We start from the raw sequence: 16,863 nt of genomic DNA, 5'->3' as shown, positions 1-16,863 counted from the left end.
CTGAGTAGTACTGTCCTTGGAAATGTCAAGTTTCACCAGGAACACTGACAGATTCTGCAGTTTTAAGAAGGAAGTATGGAAAATTAGCTGGTCAAATCAAGTTTCAGAATCCACATTTGTAAAGTTTTCAAATGCAACAAAAGTGAAACTGTACTCAAAATATGATGGAGAAGGTAGAGGTTGATGCAGTATATATTCACCAACTCCTGTTTTTACAGGTAAATTTAAGAAGAAAAGAAAAAAAAATACAGAAAGGATCTATTAAACCAGACTGTTACTAGATATACAGGTGAGCCCACTGGTGAGTAACGCGAGATGGCCACAACTGCCATGTGAACCCCAGGCTTAATGAAAATTTGAAACATACCAATTTATTCAGAATATGCAAGAACAATCCAATTCACATTAAACATCTGTAGCATCAGTATTTAAAAAAAAAATACATCAATGTTTAAAAAGAGTCAAGGTATCATTTGCCAAATTCCATTGCACATCAGTTTATTTCCCAATTTCAAAAGGGAGCAGCAATTGATAATATAAAGGCAACATATGTGCATCTGAGGCTAATATAGCCATTTAAAGTTATAGCAACAATATATGAAACAGCATAATTTTTTTTTAAACAAAAATATTTATAATCAGTTTTACAAGTAAGGAATCAAGCTGTTAACTGTTTAACCAGTTAAATACTTTCAGTGCAGCAAGAGAACTGTTAACATTTCAGAAAGTTTATAGAGAAAACCCATCTGTTCAGCACTCATAACTTTTCACAGCACAATGGTTTCAGTACTCAACTGACTGGCTTGTTGGATACTAACCACTATGCTGGCTGGCATCCAGAAGCAGCAAAACAAAGATTGGCAGTTCATGTCAATTTAATGCCATTTTGGCCTGTAAAACACTGGAAGTTTAACTGAAAAATCATGAAGGCTTTTATGATACAGCCAGGAACAGTCTTTACCAGTATTGCTACCAATATTCCTCACAACTTTTACTTACTAGTATCAGCATATGGGGGTCAGCTACTCATATATATAATACCTATAGCCTAAGAACTAGTGAACTTTCAACATAGAGTTTGTGCAAACCATCAGAAAAAGTGGGTGGAGAGTCCAACTGGGATCCTGGACCAAAAGACACCTAAGACTGAAGTTCATTATCTTCCATTTGACCGCTCCAAATTCTAACAGTATGGCTAACTTTTAAATTCTTTTTGAAAACAAGCTCCTCAGAAAGTATTTGAGATTCTCACACTTGTCTATCTTTTCAAAAAGGTCATGGGTGAGTAGGACCACCTGAGAGTAATTGTGGCTTAAGCAAAATATTTACTACTCTAAAAATACCCACCACTTAATGGCATTGCAGTAAACAGAAGAATTCTTATCTATTATAGATGGTTAAGAATGGCCAAAAACACTTACAAAAACCAACATAAAAGGGTCTTAGGAACAAAGATAATTTAGCAGGATTAAAAATGTCTTAATTTTAAAAACTGCCTTGATAACATGCAGTTCTGCAAGTATTCACCTTCTCTTGTATTACCCAGGTTCTGCAGCAAGAACATTGGCACAAACGTTCACCTACTAAAAGAGAGTAGTCGATTCTTTGGAACACAAGGAGCAACCAGCTTCCTAGTCAGCACTGACGTGCAGCTCCACAAAACCTGTTGTTCTGCATGCTGACAGTAGTTAAAATTCCAGTTCAGAACAGGCACACAGTGAAGTAACCACAGCTAAGCAAACCCTGAGCAAAGTAGTTTTGGGGCAATGTTTTCGGTCCTGGTTTATCTTTTTGAGACAGCTTTCTGAAAGGTTTTATGCAAGACAAGAATCAAGGTGTTCATTTATTTTAGACTCCAAAACCTCAGACTGGCAAACAGGACAACTGACTTTTTTATCCTGCCCTACAGCAGTGCTGGAACTTGGAGAGGACACTGTAGATTCAGCTTTGGTTTTCATAGGTGTATTTATACTTAAAGTGACATCAGTACTCCCTTTTTTAATGAAATAGTTTTCAAAGGCAGTTTTGTCTTCCATTTTTGGCCATTGCTGCAGGGTCTTAGTACACTCAGAGATTTTTTTCTCAGGTGCAACCTGAGCTGCTGTTGTCTGCTCAAAACAGATTTGTTTTGATGGCCTGTTATAAAGCGGCATTACCCTCTTGCCATTTGCAGAGCCTTGGTTTGATTTTTCTTCCATAACACGAGCAATTTTAACAGGAGACCCACTAACATTCTTGTAAGCTTTTGTATTAGCAACAGAGGGTTTAGGAAACTCACGCTTTGAAGCTAAGTTGATTTTCTCACTGGCATCATCAGTATAAAGTGGAAAGAAGATGCCACTACGGGGCGATTTTTCAAATTTTATCTCATTTTTAGGGACTGGTATTGTTCTTACTACTGAACGGAGCTGTGAACCAGGTGTTTCACTGTTTCTAACGCTGCTGCTGGAATTTGTGCCTTTTTCTGAGAGTCCACTGTCTCCTCCTCCAAGCCGATATCCCTTTCCACTAAAAGGTATTAGATCTTGCATATCATGCATTTGTGTCTTGCCTGCAAAATAAGAGAAGTAAGAAAAGTTAGTAACTTTTTCATATATAAATCATGACCTTAGAATTTTATGTGTTTTGCTCGAAAAATTTGCCGCTTGAAAACAGTGTAGCAAACTAAATCTTTTGCAAACAATTAAGTTGAGAAGAAACCTAGAAATACGCAAATAAAATGTGCCCTGTTCTTTGCTATGTAAGAGTAATATCTAAACAAAACTCATATAGTCTTTGATATGTATTTATGCAAGGAACTGTTTGGACAAAAACAGTGTGGAAAAGAAAAAAAGAATTATTTTAAATACCTTTGTTAGGTGACTCAGAATTTGGATGCTTTGCTGGCTGGGTTTTCTCCTTGGATTTCTTAGAGAAGTTCTCTGGCTCCTTCACTTTTGTGAATGTACCTCCACATGTCTCTTGATGCTCAACCCACCAAAAGTCTCGTGCAGAGGGTGCTCTATTCATCGAACGTTTCACATATCCAAAGTAAGGTTTTCTATTTTGACAGGGGCCATTGCATCTCCACCAGTGCTGGCGGTACAAATCCACCTCATCATGAAAGGTATGATAGATCTAGGTTTAAAAAAAACAAAGCAGACATTCAGAAAGTTTCTAATTTTATGTAACTAGCTCTACAATTTTTTTTTAAATATATCACCGTTTCATTCCTTCCATTACTGCTGTGATTTTTACATTACCACTTAGAAGAGCTGAACTTGGGTAAAACTTGATCACCATTTAGGTACCATTAAAACAAAGCTTTTAAAGAAAAAAAAAAAAAAAAAGACAGGATGTGTAGGAATACGTCCTGGCTATCTTGTCTGAACTACAATAAAAATCTGTCTACAATTTCACCCTAAATGACATACTACTTAGAATGTATTGTAAACAATAGCAGTATTGTATTCTCCCTCCAGCTATTACCCTAATTGATCTTATCAGACACATGATTTTTAAATATCATCAACCCATTAGCTTTTACTGATATAAATCTTAACTAAAACAAACTGCTTTTCCCCAAATATTATTCTGAACATGGAACTATTCTGTCCCTGGTATCATTAAGTTGTTTCAAGTTTAAAACGAGGTTAAAGAAAAATACTTAGAGAGGGTATACTTGAAAATTATACGACTAACAACTCACCACATCTTCCTCAACCTGTTCCCACCATCATCCCCAACAAAATAACTATGGAAGTGGCATATACTTGGATGCAAATCTGTATTGGTGCCAACTGTGGAGTGTCTAACAAGAACGAGTATATTACTCATACCACACCAGGCATACTGAAAAAACAAATCAGGAAAAAATCCTCTATTAAATTACGTTAAGTGGATTATGCTTACTGTGACATTGGCTCCAGTCAAGCGATTAATACGACGCATGTGTTTGCGGAACTCTGGTCCATGAGAGTCACGATCTTTGTCATTATTAGTAACAAAAAGCAGGGCATGGATCATTTCATGCAACAGTGTCTGAAACGATGCAAACCATTAGCTATTTACTGAAAAGCATTACATATATTTTCAAAATTAAGCTGGAAATATTTTATTCCATTACATTTATCTTGGTACTGATCTTATTTTCATGCATTCACATGTTCAGTCTGGGTCATAAAAATGTAATACTTGTTCCACCTGTCAAATCAAATTACCTCCATTTCCATACCACCAAAACATACTTGAGGAATATTACTACAGTAAGTGACATTCCAAAAAGAAGACATAATCCTCAAACTTAAGTCAGATCTTTAAAGAGATTATCCCCTCTAAAAGCAAAGAAAGAGATTCTTGTGAGAAGGTTGAACCTCTACCTAATTCCTGTTCATTAAGCAAATCTGAATGTTGAGCCAAGTCAAACAAGCAGTCTTGACACAGGCACAACAAGCAACACAAAGTTATGTTGACAGTCATATCCTGTATCCTTATTTTCTGCTGTTGGCCTTTTTATGTAAAAGATGAAGCTACGGACATTTTTTGATTGTGCCTTCTGTCCATGTTTGGTTTTCATATTAGAGGATAATTTAGGAGTAAAAAAAGGGGGTTAGTTTTCCCTTTATAAAGTCAGTAAAATAAACATGTGACTTCAGACTCCTTCTCAGAGTTGCCCATTTAGAAATTCAAAACTGAAAGATTACCGTGACATTGCCCGGATAAGCAACACAAACGTAGCGATAAAGCTACCACTATTTTACGATCTACAAGTCACTGCATATAAGAATTCCACTATGAAATGTAAAGTGTGTGCATGCGGTGGGGGGGAGGCACAATACATTTTATGTGCAGATTCATGAGCAATCTTCAAATACCTCAACAAGGTCCTTCCTCGGTCTTAACTTTAGGAGTGGCTCACTTAGACGAATGGAACACATTCCACCTTTTCCTTCATATCTACACACTCCAGCACAGCTAAAAGAGACACAGAAAGAAAATATGAAAACCTACTTGTTTCTGTAGTACATGAAGAAAATTGAGAATTGGAGATAAAATGCCAGCCCCTTCCAACATATGCTAGGTAACTCAGAACATGAGAAACACTTTTAATAGTTACTTGAAAAACTCAGTATCATTAACCAAGGAGAAAAAAAAAAGCCCGCAAGCTCCTTACAACAAACTGTGACTAAACTAGCAAAAGTGAAACTATAATTTATTAGATCTCTTGCAATCACTTAACTCTAACAATTTAAAAAAAAAAAATCACAACGGACTGTTACAAGCTAACCTGTTTAGGTGGCAAAGGACCATTTTCATTAGAACTCAAGGAATGACATACATAAAACAGAGGCTGGAGATTCACAGGAGCCAACACTGACTTAACTGCTGGTTCCTGCAATTTCACCCCTCCCCCCAGCTTTCAGCTGTTACTAACCTTTACATATCGTCACTTATACGTAGTAACACAGCAGAAAACACTTTTTTTTTTCCATTATTGGGTTAGTCCTCTACCAGTTCAATATCCCAGTATTTCCAAGTGTCTAAGCAATACTGCAGACAGCAAAGGACAAGACGGTGCAGGCCTCCAGCAGCCAGCAATTGTCTCAGCTGATCTGCTGCAGAACTGCAGTCTGCAGAGCTTTTTTTAAGTCTCAGATTTCTGTTATATTCCCCTTCATAGTCAATTCTCTTATTAATATGGTATTATCATTTCATATTTGCCTTTCTGCCATGCTGTAAAACTATCATAAAAATCAAGAAGAAAAGTTACAGCAATACTAGTATGTTCTTTTAAGTTTCGACATACGCAGTTTAAGACCAAGTTACATATTCCACTTTAAGATCTCACAGTTTTGCCTGCACTATAGGAAAAGCCATTCACGACTGCCAAAGGTGAGAAATGAATCACAAAACAGTGACCAACCCACATGCTGGGGCACAAACTATGTTAGAAAAGCAAGACATTCAAGTATCTAGAAGAGAAGCTGTGGCACTAGTAGGTCATGCCTATGAAGCCACGGTTAGGAGTGGCATAGAGTGACAAATGACAGCTTTCCCTCCCCCTCCCCAAACCCCATAGCTATATGATGAGATGAGCCGTTGCTTATTTGATGGGTGACAGCCTCTTCCAACAGCTGTGACACAGCACCAGCACACTGCCGGGGCCGTTCAGCGGCACGGCAGCTTCTGAAGCCTGAGGCCAGAGAACGCCACCCGGCAGCACTGCCTGGGAACGACCGGCTGCCCTCCCCACCTCCGCACCGGGCTGCCCGCCCGAGCCAGGCGCTGCCAGGCGGCAGGCTGCTCACCGCCGTGCCCGGCCCGAGAGCCCCGGCCCCCTCCCCACGCAGGGCTGCCCTGCGAGCAGACCCAGCGCACCCCCCCCGGATGGCGTACAGGGTCATGCGTGGGCTCCACGACACCTCGACAGCCGCCAGGCGCCCCCAGAAGAGCGTCTCGTTGAACTGCACGAAGAGGCCGTGCACGTCTGGGCTGGGGTCCAGCAGCTCCCAGGCCTCGTCCACCACCGACAGCGGGCGGAGCGGCGAGGGGACCGCCGAGGCCTCAGGGCACGCTGCTGCTGCCGCCGCAGCCGCCTCCTTATCCTCCGCTTCCCACAGCTCCTGGAGCTGCAGCGCCAGCACGAAGTCCTCCTCCATCCCGCGCAGCGCAGCGGCGCAGCCGCCACCACGGGCGGGCGCTACAACCGGCCCAACGGCCGCAGAAACCGCCGGCGCACGCGCACTGCGCTACAAACGCTGTAGCACGGCAACCTCGTTCCAACTACGCATGCGCTGAACACCCCAATGCCCTTCCCCCCTTCGGCGCATGCGCGCGGCGCGGCTCCTCCCCCGCCCCGCCCCATCCGAGTCCGACGCTTCCCCAGCGCGGCGGCCTCGCGTCGCTCCGGGCAGTCGCTTTCCGTCGGGGAGCCCGCGCATGCGCGATCGGCGCGGCGATGCTGGCGCAGGCGGCGTACGTACCGCTGTGCGCAGGCGCAGTGGTGGTCTCCCCGGCGGCGGCGGCAGCGGCGGCGGGGCGGGCGCCGGGCAGCGGGGCGGCTGGAGGCGCGGCGATGGCGCTGCCGCTGGGCGAAGGCGGCGGGAGCCGGCTGCGGCGGCAGCTGGAATCTGGGGGATTCGCGGCGGGGGAGTACGTGAAGCAGCTGTCTCAGCAGTCAGACGGGGACCGGGACCTGCAGGAGCACCGGCAGCGCATCCAGGCGCTGAGCGAGGAGACGGCCCAGAGCCTGAAGCGCAACGTCTACCAGAACTACCGGCAGTTCATCGAGACGGCGCGGGAGATCAGCTATCTGGAGAGTGAGATGTACCAGCTCAGCCACATCCTCACCGAGCAGAAGGGCATCATGGAGGCCGTCACCCAGGCCCTGCTCCTCCAGGCCGACCGCGACGACCCCGCCCTGGGCGCCCGCCGCGCCGCTGCTGCCGACCCCTTCCTACCTCTGTCGGCCAAGGAGGCCGCGGCCAGCGAGGAGGGGCGGCAGCGCACGCTCACCACCCTCCTGGAGAAGGTGGAGGGCTGCCGCGACCTCCTGCCTGAGAGCCCTGGCAAGTATCTGGTTTACAATGGTGACCTGGTGGAGTATGATGCCGACCACATGGCGCAGATCCAGCGGGTGCATGCCTTCCTCATGAACGACTGCCTGCTCGTGGCCACCACCCTGCCCAACCGCCGCGGCGCCTACCGCTACGACGCCCTCTACCCCCTTGACGGGTTGGCTGTGGTCAATGTCAAGGACAACCCACCCATGAAGGACATGTTCAAGCTCCTCATGTTCCCCGAGAGCCGCATCTTCCAGGCCGAGAACGCCAAGATCAAGAAGGAGTGGCTGGAGGTGCTGGAGGAGACCAAGCGCAACCGGGCCCTCAGTGAGAAGCGACGCCTTGAGCAGGAGGCCCTGCCGCGGCCTGCACCAACACCCCCTGAATCCACCAACCCCTTTGAGGAGGATGAGGATGATGAGGAGGAAGAGCCCTCTGCTGAGGAAGAGGTGGTTGACCTCTCACTTGAGTGGATCCAGGAGCTGCCTGAGGACCTGGATGTCTGCATTGCTCAGCGGGACTTTGAAGGGGCGGTGGACCTCTTGGATAAACTCAATGAGTACCTGGGGGACAAGCCCGTGAGCCAGCCTGTGAAGGAGCTGCGGGCCAAGGTGGATGAGCGGGTCCGGCAGCTTACAGATGTGCTGGTGTTTGAGCTGTCTCCAGACCGCTCACTGCGGGGAGGGCCACGGGCCACCCGCCGAGCCGTGTCCCAGCTCATTCGCTTGGGCCAGTCCACCAAGGCATGTGAGCTCTTCCTGAAGAACCGGGCAGCTGCAGTGCAGACGGCCATCCGACAGCTGCGCATCGAGGGTGCCACGCTGCTCTACATCCACAAGCTCTGCCACGTCTTCTTCACCAGCCTCCTAGAGACAGCAAGAGAGTTTGAGACGGACTTTGCTGGCAACAACGGCTGCTACTCAGCCTTCGTTGTCTGGGCCCGCTCTTCCATGAGGATGTTTGTAGATGCCTTCAGTAAGCAAGTATTTGATAGTAAAGAGAGCTTGTCAACTGCGGCAGAGTGTGTCAAGGTAAGAGGGTCTAAAGAGGGTGGTGTGACATGATGATCAAAACAAAGGCTGCAAAGTTTGTAAATCTTCTTGTCTAACCCTAGGTTAGTTGTTGACTCTTGAGTAGGTCTCCGAGAGGTTTCCTGCATTGAAAGGTTAATATTCATTTGGGGTTGGTTCATTTTTTCAATATAACAGAGGAAAGCATTAAGATGAAAATACACAGCAAGAAAAACCCTGCCTTTATCAGGAGTGCAAAATGTATTTATTCTTGATTTGTGTTTAGCCGCTAGGAGGCCCGAAAATTTACATAGGCTACATCTGAATGATGAGTATTTTGAAGCTTTAAGTATGTGTGGCGGTTATCGTGTAATCGTCCGGAGTATTTTTGACAGTCAGGGTTTATCTTTCAGTTATTAATTTCTCATTAATAAGGAGTTTCTTCAAGCAGGAGAAATAAGCGAAATATGACTATTGCTTCCCCATTTTCTGAGATTGGTACATTTGGTAAATGTGTGAGATGTGAAGAGGGCCTGCACACTAGTAACACCCTTCGCTTTTCCTTAATACCCAAGGTAGCTAAAGAGCACTGCAAGCAGCTTAGCGAGATTGGACTGGATCTCACCTTCGTCATTCACGCCCTTCTGGTAAAGGATATCAAAGGTGCTTTACAGAGCTACAAGGATATCATCATCGAGGCCACCAAGCACCGCAACTCTGAGGAGATGTGGAGAAGGATGAACCTAATGACTCCAGAGGCGCTGGGGAAACTCAGGGAGGAGATGAGGAGCTGCGGGGTGGGCAATTTTGACCAATACACTGGTGATGACTGCTGGGTCAACCTTAGCTATACTGTAGTAGCTTTCACTAAGCAGACTATGGCCTTCTTGGAGGAAGCGTTAAAGCTTTACTTTCCAGAGCTGCATATGGTTCTTTTGGAGAGTCTTGTGGAAATCATCCTGGTGGCTGTCCAGCATGTTGATTACAGTTTACGGTGTGAACAGGACCCTGAGAAGAAAGCATTCATTAGGCAGAATGCATCCTTCCTGTATGAAACTGTCCTTCCTGTTGTGGAAAAAAGATTTGAGGAAGGAGTTGGAAAGCCAGCCAAGCAGTTACAGGATCTGAGAAATGCTTCAAGATTGATGCGTGTAAATCCGGAAAGTACCACCTCTGTGGTGTGAAGTGACCTGACTGATCTTATGAACAGAGTGTGAAAGCACTTACTGAAAATGTTGTACATTGAATATATGAACTAAATGGGTTTTTTTTTAGTCCCTGAAAAATGCAGAAGTCTAACTGCTGCATTCCAGAAACTGAAGACTTACAATCAAAGCCTGCAAGGATGCAACGCTTTTCTTGGTGGATGGCAGGTAGGGGAGCGAGAAGTAAGGCTGAGGTCATGTTTCCTTGGACAGCATATCCTGTAAGAATGGCTTGTGTAGTGTTTGTGGATTGGGAAATACTGTGATACACAATTTTTGGCCAAATGTTTGTGAAAGTCTTAAATATAAGTACACCATATGGCAGGAAAAGATCACTTCTCATCATGTCATTGTAGGAATTCTTTTTTAAGGTAGTGTTCTGGTAGGAGGGGAAGTGCTGAAATGCTCCCAGGGTGTGGTATTCACTGAGGCGTGTCCACCATCCATATGTGACTCAGCACTGCAGATATACAACATGGTTTTGCACAGTCTGATTTGTTTGGTAACAGCGCAGACTCTTCAGTTTCTCCAACATTCAAATTCTCTTCATCCATTTCAGAGGTAGATCTAAATTAAAAAGGGGTTTTGTATAGGTTTTTGTGTTTGGGTGAAGGGGCTGCTTCTATTTAATAAGCTGGCCTGTTCACTTAAATTACAGCTCTCTGAAAACAAACCTGCTGTCAGAAACATTTGTTCCCTTCAGAGAAAGAGCGTAACTTTCTTCCCTTCCCCTTTGTGTTCCCCTTCCTTGTTTTCTCATGGACTTCACTGGGGTCATGTCCGTTTGATGAAGTATGCACTCTTCCTTGAGGTGCTGTCATAAATGCATTATGGACCATTACCTACTGGTAGAAACCATAGCAGAGAGGCATAAATCTTCTTGAGATGTGCAGGGCAGGGAGAGAGTCTGAAGGTACTGTTTTGTTTGGAAGAAACAGAATGCTAGTTTTGCTGTACAGAAGCAGCACAAGATGAAGAGACTGGGTGTAAGGCTTTTTGTAAGTGATGCAATCTTCAAAATACACACTCTGTCGCTCCTGCAAATATCAGTCTCCTTTCCTGTAATACAGCAATAACCAAGAACAACTTTTTTTTTTTTTTTTTTCAGAAAGCACAAGGACTGTATTTGGTTGGGAACTCTAATGTAGATGGAGGAAGTTTATGCAAATACTTCCTTATTTGGATTGAAGGTGATGGCTATCTTGTTCAGTATGTGTGTATGAAAATAAAATAAGCCAAGTTTTGTGTAAAGGCTGGCTTTAGAAAGCTGTCAGCATCATCTTCTAAGCTGTGTAAACTTCTTCCCCTTCGGTGCAGACTTTCTTAATTCTGAGAAAATCATGTTACAGCTAAGTAACCTTGTATTAGACTCTCAGTAAGTGTTATTAACTGGAATAATTGAGTATCCTAATCCTCTTGTGCTTTCAAATGAAAGCTTTTGCAATTTGTATCATGGTAATGAATGCCTTGTGACTGCCTGAACAAACAAAAGATATTGCTATTAAAACACTCTGCATAACTGTTTATACTGAACCTTCTTCACTTCTCGCTGTTTTCACGCTACTAGTTCAATGCCATTTTCATTGTAGTGGCTAGTTTTCTTTCTCTTGTTCTTTGGATGCCTTTTGAACTGCCAGATTTTGCAAGGCATCCCACTGTCTTGGCTCACTTGCTCTCCAGTATTTGAGCCTTTTGCTGGCAAATCACAGGGAAAAAATGTACAAATTGGTTTTACAGGGTAACTTGGTGCTCTTAGCTAAAACTGATTGAAAACCACTGAAATAGCTATAGTTTTATTTCAAGGTACAGGGCCAGTGAGAGTTAGAACTTATGTGAACATGTTGTCTCCAAGAGAGAGCCACACAGACGTTATTTTGCTAGTGAACTGTCTTTGATACCAGAACCTAGTGAAGTATATTGAAATAACATATTCTCTGTCATCTGTTTAAAGTGGACAAAGGTAGCAACCTGGCCTTACTTAATTTGAGAAGTATTTTCAAGTGGATTATAAGTGAGAGCTCTCCATGATGACAGGTATTTTGGAGGAGGAGAAGGGAGGGGGTTTTTTCTCTGAAGACAGGTATATTTTATTGTTTTCTGTACAGCAGAAGAAGGTATCTTGTGAGCACAGAATAAGTACAGATGAGCCTTATGTAATTTTTTTTTTTTTTTTGGCTGTGCAAGAGAAGGGAAGGCTGTAGAACTGCAGCTCAAGACTCTTGATTATTCTGATTCTTGAGGATTTTGTGTAAGGAGCCGAATTGTAGTTTCCAGATTCCCAGCTCTGGCATAAGATTGAATAGGAGGAGAGCCCCATTCATGCTTCTGTTGCAGGCTGGTGTAGCACGTCTTACCCTCATCAGAGGATGAAATGTAGAATGTAATTCTGCCATGTGCTCTGTTATGCCTCTGTCACCGATCCCTTCATCAATCTATTTACAGCACACGGGGCCTACGGATTTTGTCTCTGCCATGATCCGTGGAGCAGTGGGCTTACGTCGATGTTGCTTTTAATGGATCAGGGAATCTGGCCTTTCCTTTGGGTGATCAAATATCATGTTTTTGTGCCTGTCACAATTCAGACACATGTGTGGATTTGTATAAACTGCTGTAGGTAACATCGGTATTTTGTAACTTGTGAATCTATTCAAGTCATAATAAAAGAAAACCAATGACTTAAGGAAAATGGTGTGCAATTTAATTAAATAAGCTTTGTATATTAATTCAGTTAACAGAAAAAGTCAACACGTGCTGAGAGTCATGGTTTAATAAATTTCAGATTTGCAGATGGTAATTTGGAATGGCACTTTTCCAGAGCTATACACTTGTGGGGATGGTGGTGTTCAAGTTGGGATTTGCAGTAACTACTGAATAATACAATAGCAGTTTTGTTGATCTGGGGAAAAACTAGTGGGTTTGGGTTGGGGTTTTTTTTGTTTGTTTTTTGTTTTGAGACAGTTGCATATAAAATCTGGTTTCCTTTAGCTGTTGTGACAAAATTGTGGTGTGTAAAATGAAGTGGTTTTTTTTCTTTAATTCAGAGGAATTTATGTATTAGAATTTAATGCAATAACTTTTCTGAACGGTGAAGACCATGTATTAAAACTGTTGGACACACAACACTAGTGGTGTATATCTGGTTTTATTATATCATCATCAGAAAGGGGATATTGGTTCAAAGTTCAAGTCCACTATTAAATTTCCAGTGAAGTCGAAGAGCTTCAGGTCAGTCGTTTGTAAGGGAGATGTAAGAGGCAGCGAGGTGATGAAAGCCAAGTGATGTCACTTCAGCTACATTCTTATGAAGTCAGCGTGTAGCTTAATAAGGTGAAGTTGGAAGAAAATGTTTCTCAACACTGTATCTGATTCAAATTGAGGAGAGGCTGTATTCTATTCTAATGGCACTTTGCATAGATATGTGAGGCCTTACCAACACCAGGGCAGTGTAATGCTATAGGATTTGTTACCTTCCAGAGGATATTTTGTCACCAGAGTCCCTTCATACTTAACTTGAATGCTGAGTGTGCAATACAGTCCATCTCCTCACTAGGTGAAGTTTTGTCTGCCGAAACCTCAGTATGCTGTGGGCAGGCACGGGCATTAAATCTGTGTACCTTGCAGCGTGGCTAGGGATGTTTTTGTAGCATAATGGGGAAAGACGATGCTGCACCAAACGATTCAGATGTTAGGGTCAACTCTTTTTCCTTCCTTGGTAGTGCTCTTCTGCATCTTCTAATTTTTGTACTGTTAATTTTGTAATTCTTCATGTTTTCTTTTCCTGCTGTGTTTCTATACCATCAGCAGGCATCCTGCAGAGGATCTCAGCTGTCTGTTTTTTCTAAGGGTACGTACCAACATGTGACTTTCGTTCCGCCTGAGAGATGCGCTGCTAGACTGCAAGCCCCTGCAGAGATGTGAACAGTCGCTTGTCCCAGCTTCAGCTGTCTCGTGTAAGATATTCAGCTTAATGACTTCTCAAAGTCAAGCTTGCATGACCACTTGTCATTTTACTTCAATATTGGACTGAAATTCTGTCCTGGTTTTTGACTGGAATAGAATTAATTTTTACAAGAAGCTGGGAGGAGACACAGCTGGGATAGCTGACCCAAACTAGCCAAAGGGGTATTCGATAGCATATGACGTTGCGCTCAGTATATAAGGGGGGAGCTGGCCAGGGGACAGGCTGAGTAGCTGATCGGCAAAGAGCAAATTGCATTGTGTATCATCTGCTTTGTATATTCTGTTGTAAGTACTGTTGTTGTTGTTTTCCTCTTCCTTTGCTGTCCTAGTAAACTGTCCTTATCCCAACTGATTCTTCCCATTCTCCTCCCCATCCCACTGGAGGAGGAGGAGCGAGCAGCCACGTGGTGCTCAGCTGCCGGCTTGGGGCTAAACCATGACAAATTCCAATGAGAGTTCACGCTCATAACACAGCTTTGCACTCCAGCACAATAATGCAGAAGCTCCCCACCACTCATCTTCATAACTGACGCAGTCTTTACATTCCCTTTGCTGCACAACTTTTATGTTTTGATTGGGTTACCTTTTACTTAAAAATATTAGTAGTTATGCAAACTCCCAGTGTGTTTTCTCTGAGGAAAATCAAACCCAGAATGGGGCGTATCTGTCAGAGAGCTTTGTGAGCATAGCCTGTAGACAATATACTTTCCCTCAGAAGTTTCAGAGTTGTGATATGTATTCAATCCTGACAAACTCTGAAAGGTAGTGGAGAGAGAAACACTGCAAACTATGGAAAGAATGTTTCCCGATCATATGTAGTATACTGTTTTTTGTGAAAATAGATTTACGTCCTTTGTAGGTATGCTGACTAGAGTAATACATCAGAATTTGATGGAGCCACCTCAGATACAGAGTAATTACCTCTTGAGTATTTAGGAAACTTTGCTAATAGAACTTCGGTGGGCTCAACGTGCCCTGTAATACAGTTCTCAACTTCAGGGTTACAGGCTGAACTAGAGTCTCTGCTAGAGATGTGCTCTGTCATATAGCAGAGTGAAAGTACTAGCTAGAGGCCTGGCCTGTGCTGACCACTGAGCAGTATTCCCCTTCCCGGTGGTTTACGTGGCTGACCGGGACAGCTTTAAGGCAATTTTAGATCACCCTTCTTGTGACCCTGCGGTATTTATCCTCTCTGCCTCCCCATGCGGTAGCTGGATCACAGCTGCATTCCTTTCAATGGCCTCAGCATCCCACTTCTCACCCAGGCAGAAGATTACATGGGAGGATGGAGAGAGCCTGCTGCCCAAATTACTTGAAGGGAGCTGCGATGGCACATGGTTACCAGTGGGGGCCCCACAGGAGCTCTGCATTGGTGAGCATCACCCCGGTGCAGGGAAAACAGGCATCTGCCGTATGCGTATACGATTGCATTCAATTTGTTCTCATAGCCCAGTACAAGAGCTAAAAGGAGGTATGAAAGCTGAGATATTAATCTCTTCGTGTCATGGCAGGAGCTGGACTCTGAGACATTGGCGAAGATTACCCAAAATATAATTTGGCCCTGCAGCTGTTGGGAATCTTGTTCAGATGTGCTAATATGTTGGCATGTGATTATTGAATAATTGCATTAGCAAGGTGGACCAGGGAGAAGAGCAGGTAGCATTAACTTCACTGCTGCTTGGGAAGTCCTTGGAGATGCTTGGATTAATGATGATTTCAAGTTAATAAAAAATAAATTAATCATGCAGCTCTTCAGCTAGTTGTACCAACACACAGTTCTTTCTCTGTCCTCCCAGAAAGCTGATCCAGTCAAAATCAGAATTCTCACGAAGGTGAGAGAGAGTTCGCCAAATCCTTTGTGGTACAAGGCATGTAAATCTAAATGCTTCCAAACTTGGGCAAAATTGAGATCTGAACTTCAGACTCTCACCAGCCTGACTGTGGGCTGAGGGAAAACTTTGCCTCAGACACTTCCAGACTTCAAGTTCTCTGGGCTTTGAGTCATTCCTACTGTTTCTAAAATCACAATTCATAGACAACTGTCTGTGCTGGTCAGATATGTTAAGAGTAATGTGTTTTGGTTTTGTTGTTTGGGGTGTTTTTTAATTACAGCTTTACAGCACTGCTGCAGTCTGGGGACTTGGGTTGTTAACGTTCATTTTCAGCTCTCCAGACCCAGTTTTCACAATGGGAAGGGGCCCAGCTCCCGCAGGATGGGATTGTCAGAAGAGTCCTTGAAGTTCTGCAGAGAATCCTTCCTTCCTCAGGATTCAGTGAATTTTCCTCTGAAAATGTGGGTCTCTGATAAGCAGCTCCTGCTCTGCTTCCCCCTCCCCGCCCCGCTAACAATTGGCAGGATTGTTTATTTTCCCACTCCGCAGTGTAACTTCTCCAGCAGAGGTGCCAGCCTGGCTTTGTGGAGGAAGGAGGCCAAACTCCAAGTTAATTTACACTCCGTGCATCTGTCTTAACGTAATTCAGGCCATATACCTCCCTGCCTGCTCTCGCTCCTGACAATGTACGTGGGGAGGAGGGCGACTGGGGGGGGTGCAAGGAAAGATCTGTAATCTTTGTCCCTCTGACTTCCATCCAGCGAGGTGCTTAAGCACACGCTGAAGAGCGTAATATGCGCCCCTGAATTTGAGAGGCCCAATCCTATACTCAGAGCTAATTGGAGCATCATTAAATTTCTGTTGAATTTCGCAAAATCAACTGGCAAAGAAGCAATAGGAGGGCGATGCTAGAGCAACAGCAGCACGTGAGCAAGCAAAATGTGCGTTTCTGTGACGCCTCAACTTGAGTGGGAAAAATCATGGCCCCAAACAAAGGCTTCCCTCCCCTTCAGCAGGAGCAGTAGACTCCATAAATCACCAGCGTTGCAACTTTCCAGGAGGCGGCAATAACAGAGTTGGACACGCTAAAATAAAGTTGTGTCATCTGAGCGGGTGCGATACGTGGCACTGTGTCAGGGTGGAGGAAACAGCCTCGGGAAAACCATGGCACGTACGGAAGGGCGCGCAGCGAGGCTGGATCAGATGCTCTGCTGGGATGTGGCTCCATCCGAGCCCAGCCCTGGCACCCGGGGCGGCAGTGCCAGCCTGCTGCCATACCTCCTCCTCCCTCCCGTCACCCAAACCCCAGGCCTCC

At 44.4% G+C, this 16,863-nt stretch overlaps 2 protein-coding genes across 4 annotated transcripts; one reads left to right on the top strand and one right to left on the bottom strand.

Annotated features, from left to right (window-relative positions):
• Positions 1-355: 355 nt before the first annotated feature.
• SPRTN (SprT-like N-terminal domain) lies at positions 356-6,757 on the bottom strand. 2 transcript variants are annotated; one of them, XM_054822265.1, is made up of 5 exons: positions 6,376-6,757; positions 4,854-4,953; positions 3,892-4,020; positions 2,850-3,117; positions 356-2,551 (listed from the first exon to the last, which is right to left on the bottom strand). In XM_054822265.1, exons 1-5 carry the CDS (start codon positions 6,636-6,638, stop codon positions 1,815-1,817), a joined length of 1,497 nt encoding a protein of 498 aa, XP_054678240.1. In that variant the 5' UTR covers positions 6,639-6,757; the 3' UTR covers positions 356-1,814. The 2 variants fall into 2 exon arrangements, with proteins under 2 accessions (XP_054678240.1, XP_054678241.1); XM_054822266.1 differs by lacking the exons at positions 4,854-4,953; positions 6,376-6,757 and adding an exon at positions 4,200-4,480.
• A 203-nt stretch (positions 6,758-6,960) lies between these two features.
• Positions 6,961-12,419, top strand: EXOC8 (exocyst complex component 8). Of its 2 annotated transcripts, XR_008576590.1 has the most exons (3): positions 6,961-8,572; positions 9,127-9,924; positions 10,865-12,419. XR_008576590.1 is itself a non-coding variant. In XM_054822089.1 (2 exons), exons 1-2 carry the CDS (start codon positions 7,055-7,057, stop codon positions 9,733-9,735), a joined length of 2,127 nt encoding a protein of 708 aa, XP_054678064.1. In that variant the 5' UTR covers positions 6,961-7,054; the 3' UTR covers positions 9,736-12,419. The 2 variants fall into 2 exon arrangements, 1 of the variants encoding a protein (XP_054678064.1); XM_054822089.1 differs by having other exon boundaries at positions 9,127-12,419.
• Positions 12,420-16,863: the final 4,444 nt, after the last annotated feature.

The sequence above is a fragment of the Grus americana genome, chromosome 3 (genome assembly GCF_028858705.1).
Source record: "Grus americana isolate bGruAme1 chromosome 3, bGruAme1.mat, whole genome shotgun sequence".
In the NCBI taxonomy this organism is placed as follows: Eukaryota; Metazoa; Chordata; class Aves; order Gruiformes; family Gruidae; genus Grus; species Grus americana.
The sequence above is the reverse complement of the archived record's forward strand: the minus strand, read 5'-3'. Positions and strand labels throughout refer to the sequence as shown.